The sequence below is a fragment of the Heterodontus francisci genome, unplaced genomic scaffold (assembly GCF_036365525.1).
Source record: "Heterodontus francisci isolate sHetFra1 unplaced genomic scaffold, sHetFra1.hap1 HAP1_SCAFFOLD_53, whole genome shotgun sequence".
Lineage (NCBI taxonomy): Eukaryota > Metazoa > Chordata > Chondrichthyes > Heterodontiformes > Heterodontidae > Heterodontus > Heterodontus francisci.
In genome coordinates, this window is record NW_027141851.1 from 2,657,398 (window position 1) to 2,669,181 (window position 11,784).

At 46.8% G+C, this 11,784-nt stretch overlaps 1 protein-coding gene across 1 annotated transcript; it reads left to right on the forward strand.

Moving 5' to 3' along the window:
• The first annotated feature begins 7,704 nt into the window (after positions 1 to 7,704).
• LOC137364936 (probable G-protein coupled receptor 139) lies at positions 7,705 to 11,547 on the forward strand. The gene is made up of 3 exons (XM_068027814.1): positions 7,705 to 8,027; positions 9,376 to 9,461; positions 10,649 to 11,547. The coding sequence occupies exons 1-3, from the start codon at positions 7,705 to 7,707 to the stop codon at positions 11,545 to 11,547; spliced, it is 1,308 nt and encodes a 435-aa protein (XP_067883915.1).
• The last annotated feature ends 237 nt before the right edge of the window (positions 11,548 to 11,784 follow it).

Consider the following 11,784-nt stretch of genomic DNA (forward strand, 5'->3'; position numbering starts at 1 on the left):
TTTATCTTATCTGCCAGGGAAATCTCATGGCCCCTTTTCGCCCTCCTAATTCCCTGCTTAAGTAAACTCCTGCATCCCCTCTACTCCTCGAAAGACTCACTTTATCCCAGCTGCCTATACCTGACATATGTCTCCTTCTTTGTCCTGAACAGACCCTCAATAACCCTCGTCAACCGATATTACATAAACTTGCCAGCCTTGCCCTTCCATCTAACAGGAACATGGCGGCCCTGAACTCTTCGTATCACAGTTTTAAAAGCCTCCCATTTGCCAGACGTCCCTTTACCTGTAAACAGCCTCTCCCATTCAACTTTTGAGAGTTCCCGTCTGATGCCATCGAAAATATCCTTCCTCAAATTTAGGACTTCAAATTGAGGACCAGTCCTATCCTTTTCCATAACTATCTTGAATCTAATTGATTTATCGTCAATGGTCCCAAAGACACATCAACCACCTGCTCAGCCTCATTTCCTAAGAGGAGGTCGAGTGTAGCCCCTTCTCTCGTCGGGCCATCCACATACTGCTTCAGAAAACTATCCTGGATACACTAAACAAATATCTGTTCCTCCACTTCCCTCTGACTATTGGGGGGCCTATAGTATAATCCAACCAAAGTGATAATCCCTTTCTTACTTCTAAGTTCTACCCATATGGCCTCGTTCGACATTCCCCCGGGATATCCTCTCTAAGTACTGCCGTGATGTCCTCTCGTATCAATAGTGCAACTGCCCCTCCTCTCTTACCTCCACCTCTGACACGCTGGAAGGATCGGCACCCCAGAACTTTGAGCTGCCAGTCCTGCCCATCCCTCGACCACGTTTCCATAATAGCTATAATATCGCAATCCCATGTACCGATCCATGCTTTCCCTATCACTGACTCTGTGCAGCAGAGCCCTGATGCCACAGACCTGGCTGTTGCTGATTTCCCCTGGGAGTTCATACCCCCCAACAATATCCAAAGCGGTATATCTGTTTGAGTGGAGGATGGCCGTTGGGGACTCCTGCACTACTTGCCTAAGCCTACTGCTTCGCCTGGTGGTCACCCATCCCATTTCTGCCATTACCTGCGGTGAGCCCACCTCTCTAAAAGTGCTATCCAGAGCGTCCTCAGCATCGTGGAGGCTCCACAGTGAATTCACCGGCAGCTCCAGCTCCATAATGCTGGCAGCCAGTAGCTACAGATGGATACACTTTCTGCACACATGGTCATCATGGACACTGGAAGCGTCCCTGATTTCCCACATAGCGCAAGAGGAGCATATCACGGGGTTGAGCTCTTCTGTCATGACTTACCCTTAGCTTTATTAGTTACTCCCTTAATTAAAAAATACTAATTACACTTGGGTCCAGTTCTATCAATGCAATCTAAAGTCCTCAGTAAGCTGCCCTGAATTTAAATAAAAAAACACTTTAGTGGTACTCACCTTATCACCAGAGGGTTTTTTTTAACAAAAAACGACTATCCCCCTTTTTTCCAAAATATTTAAATGCACTACCAGCAGTGACTCACCAACAAATCAGCTTGCAGCTCGCCTCTGACGTCACTGTTCACTTTATTTTCATTTTTTTTCAAAACACTTGTGCGTTCGAGGAACTCCTCTCCGCTCCCTTTCCGGAAGGTCAGAGACTGGGCCTCGATCCTCGAGCTCCATTTGTAGACTCCGCTCTCGGCGTTCTCCCCACTTGGACAACCGGTATTGTTTTGCTTGATCTGTTTGAAATCTATCCATTTAGCACGGTGCTAGTGCCACACAAGACAATAGGGGATATGCTTCCCATGTTTGGACTGTACGGTGGAAACTCCGACTAATACTGTCATGGACACATGCATCTGTGGGAGGCAGATTGGTGAGGACGATGTCAAGTATATTTTTCACTCTTGTTGGTTCCTTCACCCCCAGCTGCGTACCGTGTCCAGCAGCTATGTCCTTTCGGACTCGGCCAGCTCCGTCAGTTGTGTTGTTACTGAGCGACTCTTGGTCACGGATATGGAGGTCCCCCACCCAGCGTACAGTTTTCGCCCTTGCCATCCTCAGTGCTTCCTCCAAGTGGTGTTATACATGGAGGAGTACTGATTCATCAGCTGAGGGAGATCTGCAGGTGGAAATCAGCAGGAGGTTTCCTTGCCCATGTTTGGCCTGATGCAATGAGATTTCATGGGGTCTGGAGTCGATATTGAGGACTCCCCGGGCAATGCCCTTCCGACTGCATGCCACTGTACTTCCACCTTTGCTGGGTCTATCCTGCCAGTGGGGCAGCACATATGCAGGGATGGTGATGGCAGGGTCTGGGACATTTTCTGTGAGGTATGATTCTGTAAGTATGACTACATCAGGCTGTTGCCTGACTAGTCCGTGGCACAGCTCTCCCACCTTTGCCACGAGCCCCCAGATACTGTCCTTGGCCTTCTAGTTGGTAGAGGTCGCGGCTTTGGAAGGTGCTTTCTAAGGAGCCATGGTGAGTTGCTGCAATGTACCTAGTCGATGGTGCACACTGCTGCCGCTGTGTGTCAGTGGCGGGAGGAGCGAATGTTGGTCTATGGGGCGCAAAGCAAGTGATCTGCTTTGTCCTGGATGGTGTTGAGCTTCTTGAGTGTTGTTGGAGCTGCACCTATCCAGCCAAGTGGAGAGTATTCAAACATTCTCCTGACTTGTGTCTTGTCGAAGGTGGACAGTCTTTGGGAGTCAGGAGGTGAGTTACTCGCCACAGGATTCCCAGCCTCTGACTAGCTCTTGTAGCCACGGCATTTATATGCCGACTCCAATTCGGTTTATGGTTAATGGTAGCCCCTAGGATGTTGATAGTGGTGGATTAAGAGATCGTAATGGCATTCTATGTCAAGCGTAGATGGTTAGATTTCTCTCTTGTTGGAGATGAAGATGGACTGTCCGCTGGTCAGAGTCATACCTAGGGCAACGTAAAATGGTTGTGGTTGTTGGACCTCTAGAACATCACTGCAGGATTTCCTCAGGGTAGTGTCCTAGTCCCAACTATCTTCAGCAACAAGCTACTTCATCAATGACCTTCCATCAATCATCAGGCCTGAAGTGGGGATGTTCGCTGATGAATGCAAAATGTTCAGCACCGTTCCTAACTCCTCAGATACTGAAAGAGTTTCGTGTAGAAATGCAGCAAGACCTGGACAATATCCAGGCTTGGGCTGATAAGTGATAAGCCACACAAGTGCGAGGCAATGACCGTCTCCAACAAGAGAGAATCACACCACGTTTCTCGCTCCACAGAGTTTGCCAGACCTGCTGAATATTTCTAGCAGGTTCTGTTTGCATTTTAGATTTGCAGCATTTGCAGCACTTTGCCCTTGTATAGAAAGTTAAATGTTGATCTGACTGAGAGATTCCCTTACCTGTGACAGGCAGCACAGAATTCAATTATTTCAAAGCAATAATTGGGAATGTGCCCACTGAAAAATCAATGAAACAAATAATCGCTACGCTAACTCTAAAAAAAGTGAATTTATCATGAAATGATGCAGCAGGTTGGGGAAAAAAACAACAGTTTGAAAGAGTTTCGGATGACATTTGTTCATGTGTTTCCACATCCATTGATGGATCTAATTATTGCACTAGTGATTTGGCTTTCTGCTGAAGACATGGTGATGAATTTTATTCGTGTACCGCACATCACGGCTGCATGCTTTGAATTCGGCAGCCTGCCTGCACTGAGTGGCTGCCGTAGAGCCCCCACGACATTTCCCTGCAGGCGCATTAGTTTCACTGTGGTGTGCTCCCCTTCATATTATGTGAGAGAGGTGGGACATCCTTCACAGTGAGAAACCTTTTGTCAGCATTTCTCTGCTAACTGTCATGTGAAAAAACAAGTAACGGAAATTAAACGATCTTTTTAAATAATTAGGAAAATATGTTCATATTCTCGCTGCATTACCAATTCGAAAAATTACACCAATAATTTTGATCAGCTGTTGCAGAAACAAAGTGTTTGTGAACATAGTGGGGATAGTGGGGAATGTGGCCTGTTGGATTAAGAATTGGCTAACTGATAGAAGGCAGAGAGTGGTCTTAGATGGTAAATACTCAGCCTGGAGCCCAGTTACCAGTGGCGTGCCGCAGGGATCAGTTCTGGGTCCTCTCCTGTTTGTGATTTTTATTAACGACTTGGATGAGGAAGTCGAAGGGTGGGTCAGTAAATTTGCAGATGATACAAAGGTTGGTGGAGTTGTGGATACCGAGGAGGGCTATTGTCGTCTGCAAAGGGACTTGGATAGGTTGCAGTGCTGGGCTGAAAAGTGGCAGATGGAGTTTAACCCTGAAAAGTGTGAGGTCGTCCATTTTGGAAGGACAAACATGAATGCAAAATACTGGGTTAACGGTAGGGTTCTTGGGCATGTGGAGGAGCAGAGAGACCTTGGGGTCTATGTGCATAGATCATTGAAAGTTGCAACTCAAGTGGATAGGGCTGTGAAGAAGGCATATGGGGTGTTAGCGTTCATTAGCAGAGGGATTGAATTTAAGAGCCGTGAGGTGATGATGCAGCTGTACAGGACCTTGGTAAGGCCTCATTTGGAGTACTGTGTGCAGTTCTGGTCGCCTCATTTTAGGAAGGATGTGGAAGCCTTGGAGAGGGTGCAGAGGAGATTTACCAGGATGTTGCCTGGAATGGAGAATAAGTCTTACGAGGAAAGGCTGAACATTCTAGGCCTCTTCTCATTAGAAAGGAGAAGGATGAGGGGTGACATGATAGAGGTTTATAAGATGATCATGGGAATAGATAGGGTAGACAGTCAGAAACTTTTTCCCCGGGTGGAGCAAAGCATTACAAGGGGTCATAAATTTAAGGTGAAGGGTGGGAGATATAAGGGGGATGTCAGGGGAAGGTTCTTTACCCAGAGAGTGGTCGAGGCATGGAATGCCTTGCCCGGGGAAGTTGTTGAGTCAGAAACTTTAGGGACTTTCAAAAGGTTTTTGGATAGGTATATGGATAAAGGAGAACGATGGGGTATAGATTAAATTGTCCTTGACAGAGGACAAAGGATCGGCACAACATTGTGGGCCGAAGGGCCTGTTCTGTGCTGTATGTTCTATGTATGTTCTATATTGATGTGTTATAGTTGGAAAACCATGACGGCAGCGCATGTTTCCTCACTCGTCCTGCGATGGTTTTCAAACATGTGCTAGAAAAAACTTTGCAGCCTGAAATTAGAGCCCTTACACGGTGGAGTCGCCTTTGCATTTAAAGGACCAGACCGAAAACTGAGGTTGGCAGAGGGGTAATATCGGGTAGCCTCACATTTCAGCGAAGCTGTGTGGGCAATGCAGGAGGTCATTTTCAGCAGCGACATTAAGAAGAGGCCCTCCGCCTGAAGAAGGCAGCATGGCTGGAGCTGGCACAGGTGGTGAGTCAATATGGGGCCATCCAGCATCTAAGAATCTGGTGCTGGAAGAGGATTAACGATAATTCCCCCAGTCAGCCAGGACCCTGCAGGCCTCGTGCGCACAGAGGACAACTGCCAAAGTCATCCACAGCCAAAGGGGAATCAGATCAGCAACCTTCCTGGGACAGAGGTTGCACCCAGAAGGGGCCTTCACAAACATTTACAGGGAACACACTGACACAAATGGGAATGCATGGGTGCCACAGCAATGTAAATACGTCTCTCACTAAATGTTCCTCACCAACAAGTGTGCGGTTTTCTCTGGGTGAACGATGTGTGTCAGTGTGTAGCACCAATGGCACATCCCTTTGCACCATTGGCCCCTCAGGAAAGCCAACGTATGCATTAACATCAATGCCATGCCACCATTACTTATGAGCGTCTCCACGGATGCAGAGACATGGATGGTGGCTCAGTCAGCTGCTGCCTCTAATGGTTTACACAGGGATACTGCAGATATGGACTGGTGCACAGCAGGTGAGCGAGGGTGATGTGTGGCTTGCAGAGCTCATGTCATTTCCTATCGAGCAGACAGCCTTTGTCTGATAAGTTATTGCTGTACATGCCTACCTCGCTGTTAGCCCTGCAAAAAGAGCCTGGGTGCCATCTGCCCGCCCATATGCCTTTTTTGTTGTAGGAGCTCAGCATTCTCATGGTCCGAGGAGAATTTCTGCTGACATTTTTCATCATGCCAGGCCTGCCCTATTGGGTGCGTAGTTATGTAGAGCACAGCGAGAATCAAAGAAAGGAGCTGTCCTTCTCAGCCCACAGATCAGGGCATCATCCTATCTATCCAGGCACTGGAAACGATTTTTCAGCATGCTGATCGCCTGCTCAATGGCAGCTGTGGTATTTCAGTGGCAGGCGTTGTATCTCTCCTCTGCAACAGTGGTGGGGTCTCTCACTGATGTCAGGAGCCACCTCTGCAAGGGATATTTTAAGAAGCCATTTCTCCATCTGAGCCAGTTCAGTGAACAGCAGTGGCAGCTGGGACTGGCGCATATGGATCCCCTGGAGAAGCGGATCATACAATCTAGGATGAGAAATATCCATTTTCATGTGATAAATAAAGTTGTTTCCTTCACTTAATCGGAGGTTTCTAATAGGGGCAGGGATTGTTGTTGACGGGTACATCAGTTGCTTTGATAGAACAACTATGCGGCGTGGAATGGCATCGCCCATCTTTGCTCTTATTAAGAGTGGCACAGCATGACGACATGAAGATCGCATCATCTGTGTCGACTGCACCCACCAGCCAGGTGACTGTTACACTCCTGCCGGTTCTGGTACCCTATCCACGTACAGGGTGACGAGAGTGCCATAGCTACTTCACACACACACACATAAAATGGCGCAGAGCGGACACCATTCATAGAGGGAGGGTACGCAATACCTCCCTTAATGCCTACAGAAATTTTCCTCCAGTAGTCCCACGTCCTTCTACTTCCCTTCAAGCATACATTCATTTTCCTTAAAACCCCCACCTCCCTTCAAGTATGCAGGGTGGCACAGTGGCGCAGCAGTTAGCACCGCAGCCTCACAGCTCCAGCGACCCGGGTTCAATTCTGGGTGATGCCTGTGTGGAGTTTGCAAGTTCTCCCTGTTGTCTGCGTGGGTTTCCTCCGGGTGCTCCGGTTTCCTCCCACAAGCCAAAAGACTTGCAGGTTGATAGGTAAATTGGCCATTATAAATTGTCACTGGTATAGGTAGGTGGTAGGGAAATATAGGGACAGGTGGGGATGTTTGGTAGGAATATGGGATTAGTGCAGGATTAGTATAAATGGGCGGTTGATGGTCGGCACTTACCCGGTGGGCCGAAGGGCCTGTTTCAGTGCTGTATCTCTAAACTAAAATATGCAGAGCTTTTCCCCTTGTAATCCCCCTCCCACCTCGCATTAAGCATGCGGAACGTTTTCCCCTGTAATCCCCCTACCACTTCCATTCAAGTCTGCAGAGATTTCCTTCCTGTAATTTGGGTGCTGTCACTGAGCGGCGGGGGGTGGGATAGCTGGACTGAGGTCCCGTCACCGCCGGTAATATGTAGTGAGGCCTTCTCGTCGTCGTGGGTAAAGCGGGACCTCTCATTCAGGTAGTTTACGGGCCACCCCACCAAGATCCACATTGTAAAATCCAGCCCAGGGAGTTGAATTTAGTGGAGACAGAGGGGTTCCCGACGATGGGCTGAAAATATGAGTTGAACCCCGTCTTGGCAATTCAGAGCCTGCACCAGCTGCAAATCAGTGGCGCACTGGTAATTAACTGCCCCGCGCCGTGGTCCACATGTCTTTAAGGATGGGGATCCCGCCTGCCACAGGTGCTGAACAATCAGAGGGTCAGCAACTCAATACTATCAGCATCACCACTGGGAGCAGTGGAAAGCCAGTACTACACAAGTCCTGTGACCAGGGCCATGACTGGAGACCCAAACACCAGGTCTGTGTAGTGAGGACACCGGACCCTGTCCGCGAATGGGGTCACTGTACGTTATACGCCAGGCTTGGCACCAGGACCATCGCTGGCCAATGCCAAGCAGGACCCTACCGAGAGCCCGAGTGGCTTCACAGATATGCTCCATGTGTTCTTCTGTTCTCGACCTGTATGCAAACTTTCATATGGTTTTCCACACCATCCTCCTCCAACATCTTTCCACTTTCATCCAGCTGGATGGGACTGCTCTCACCTGGTTCCACTTTATCTACCTAAACATAGCCAGAGAATCAGTATCAATGGTTTCTCTTTCTGCTCCCACACCATTACCTGTGCTGTCTCCCAAGGATCTATCCTTGACCTCCTCCTATTTATATTATTATAAATATTATATTACCTCTTCTCTTTCTTCCCACCGAAGTGAATAATTTCAAATGTTCTGCAAGTAATTTCAGTTGGCAAGTTTCTGTCCACGCCACCAAATGGTCTATGTCCTCTTGAATTTTATCACTATTCTCCTGACATTTCACAATACTTTCAAGTTTCAGGTCATCTGAATTTTTTGAATTTAGGCCCTGTACGGCCAAGTCTAGATCATTGATATATATCAAGAAAAGAAGAGCTTCTAACACTGACCCTTGGGGAACACACTATATACCTTCTTCCTGTCCGAAAAGCAACCATTGACCATTACGCTCTGTTTCCTCTCACTCAGCCCATTCCGTACCAATGCTGCTGCTGCTCTTTTTATTCATGCTTTCTTCCTTCGCTGATCAGACTGTTCTGCAGTACTTCATCAAATGTTTTTTGGAAATCCCTATACCCGACATCAACCGCATTGCCATGATTAAACATCTTTGTTACCTTCTCATAATCGAAAAAAAAAGAAATCAGCCAATTATTAATCCATGATTCCCCGACCAGACAAAATTGGTTTCCTGGAATATGGCCTCTGGAATTTCCCCCCTCTCTAACGTTAGTCTGAGTTTCCTGCATTTACAGGCTTTATCCCTTTCTCTATTTTAATACAGATTTCAACATGTACAACTCTCCAGCCCACTGGCACCACTCCCATATCCAAGGACTGTTGAAAGATTCTGGTCTGTGTTTCTGCTATTTTTATTTTTCCTTGTTTCAATAACCCTCATGCTTTCCATCCGGATCAGATAATTTGCTACTTTATTATGGTATGATAAATGTTGGGTTGAAAGGGGTTAACTGAATCTGTTTGTTCGGTGACTGTAATTTATTTCAGTATGCGTGGACCCCTAATTGTGTCACTGGAGGATTTCCTTCTTCTACAAATAAGGGAGTCCTTTCAATGTGTTATCCCATAGTGCCAGCGAGAGCATCACGCCCGGCACTAACAGGGATCAGCAGCTCTGGAGAGAGGGACAGGATAGATCAGAATCTGAAAACAATAAATTGCAATGTGACAACAATGGGTCAGAATCTGAGAACAATAGATTGGAATGTTACAACGACAAGCAGGAGTTTCTCCTGGGCTTTTGACTATCTTTCTGCAAATTATGATAGGCTTTCATTAGAAGATCGGATCTATGGTGTCCTTTTGACTATGCAGACGATTTACTATCCTATCCTAGGTATTGTTGGTGTCTCTGGTAAGTCTCTCTATCCAGCTGATAATGATATAAACCATATTTAACTGCAGTACTCTTCTTATCATTTATACTGCCCTTTTTACTGGTATTATTGTTCCCGCTATGTCTCTGTATCCAGCTATTAGCTCCATAAATCATGTTTCACTGTATTGATGTTGTTGTCATTTAAGTTTTTGGAAGACTAAATCCACTGTCATCGCTTTCAGTCACAAATTCTGTTTCCTATCCAGCGACTCCATCTCATCCCTTTCCCAACATCTGAGACTGAACTTCTCTCACTTCACAATCTCTGCAATCCCTTTGAACCTAAGCTAAGTTTGAGCACCATATCCTCTCCATCGCCAACCGTGCCTACTAATAAATCCTTAATATTATCTGTCTCCACCTCTCCCTCAGCTCATCTGCTGCATAACCCCTCATCTGTGCCTTTGATAAATCCACACTTGACTATTCCAATGTTTTCCTGGCGGCCTTGACAGTTACAAACATCTCTAAACTTCAGCTCATCCAGAATTCTACTGCTCGTATCTTAACTCACACCAAATTCATTTTGCCCATCACCCCATGCTCATTTACATACCTTGGCTCCCAGTCGGAGAATGCTGCAATTTTAATATACTCTTTCTAGGGTGACAATGTCCCAATGACCTCAACACTCCAATTAGCCCCATTCCCAGGCCCATTGCCATATTTCTGCCACTTGTTCTATTTTAAGTGTTTATCAATTCCATTTATAAATTGAGTTTATTTCCCTTTGGAACTCTCCCTGCTCATGATTTAGGGTTCAATAGCGTCACTGGTGCCGACGCCGTCGAAGCCATAAATCTGGCCATTTCTGACGTGGCCTGCACAGTCCCCAGGCTTGACAGGGCGTGAGTCTGAGAGTACCCTCCATAGACTGTTAGACAGAGGAGGGGTCTGAATGTGGTTTCAACAGCCATTTCAGCAGCTTTGAAACTTGTCCTGTGCATGTTCACTGACTCCCTGTGTCATTCATTCTCAGCTGAACATGCATTCAGCAGCATGAGGAACCCCGTTTAGTGTTATTTAAAAGTACCAGGCATCCAACATAATGCATAAATGTATACAAAAACACATTTATGAATCTCAATAAAAGTCCGCAATCAAACTGGTAACTTTGCTCCCAGCCTGATGTATAATTTTCGTGTTTATTTCCTTCCTCGCAGTTAACTTGCTGACGATTGGGATCCTGTCTCGGGGAAAGTGTGGTCTCTCCAAATGTGTCACTCGCTACCTGGTGGCCATGGCAGCGGCTGATCTACTGGTCATTATCCTGGACCTGATATTGAGGCACATTCCCATTGTTTTCCGGGACCAATTTCTGTTCCGGAATTCCATCCCCGTGTGCAATATACATGCTGTCCTGCTTTACACAGCCACAGACTGTTCTGTCTGGTTCACAGTCACTTTCACTTTCGATCGATTTTTGGCCATTTGTTGCCAGAAGCTGAAAATTAAATATTGCAGCAAGAAAACGGCGGCTGTGGTTCTGGGAACAGTGACTGTGCTGAGCTGTTTACGGAACATTTTCTGGTATTTTATGTTAACTGGTCAGTATTGGCGGGTGAACCAACCCTGGTTTTGTGGTGTAACAGAGCATGTTTATTTCTCTCTGGTCTGGGCAACAATCGAGTTCCTCCATAACATTATCACCCCAGGGGTCCCATTTGGGCTGATTCTGCTGCTCAATGCTCTCACCGTCAGACACATACGAGTAAGCAGTAGAGCACGCAGGAGACTCCGAGCTCACAGTAGTGGGGAGAGTTTCAGAGATCCAGAGATGGAGATCCGAAGGAAATCCATAATTTTACTGTTAGTGATCTCGGCCAATTTCATTCTGCTATGGGCACTGTTTACGGTGAATACCATATGGTTCCGTATGTGGTATTTGGGGTATCGCTCTGTATTTCTACCCAAGTTTCTGCGAGAAGCGGGCTTTATGCTGCAGCTCCTGAGTTGCTGCACAAACACTGCAATTTATGCAGTGACCCAGACTCAGTACAGGGAACAGGTGAAGAATGTGCTGAAATGTCCCTTTACAGTAATTTTGAAATTCATTCAATGATTATGAAGGGCGGCACAGTGGCGCAGTGGTTAGCACCGCAGCCTCACAGCTCCAGGGACCCGGGTTCGATTCTGGGTACTGCCTGTGTGGAGTTTGCAAGTTCTCCCTGTGTCTGCGTGGGTTTCCTCTGGGTGCTCCGGTTTCCTCCCACAAGCCAAAAGACTTGCAAATTGATAGGTAAATTGGCCATTATAAATTGCCACTAGTATAGGTAGGTGGTAGGGAAATATAGGGACA

Bases quoted from the DNA above. Each gene is read 5' to 3' on its own strand.
- LOC137364936 (XM_068027814.1), top strand. From the start codon at position 7,705: ATGGGGATCCCGCCTGCCACAGGTGCTGAACAATCAGAGGGTCAGCAA. The intron at 8,028-9,375 runs GTTTTCCACACC...AAATTATGATAG, and splicing joins TGTATGCAAACTTTCATATG to GCTTTCATTAGAAGATCGGA. The intron at 9,462-10,648 runs GTAAGTCTCTCT...CCTTCCTCGCAG, and splicing joins AGGTATTGTTGGTGTCTCTG to TTAACTTGCTGACGATTGGG.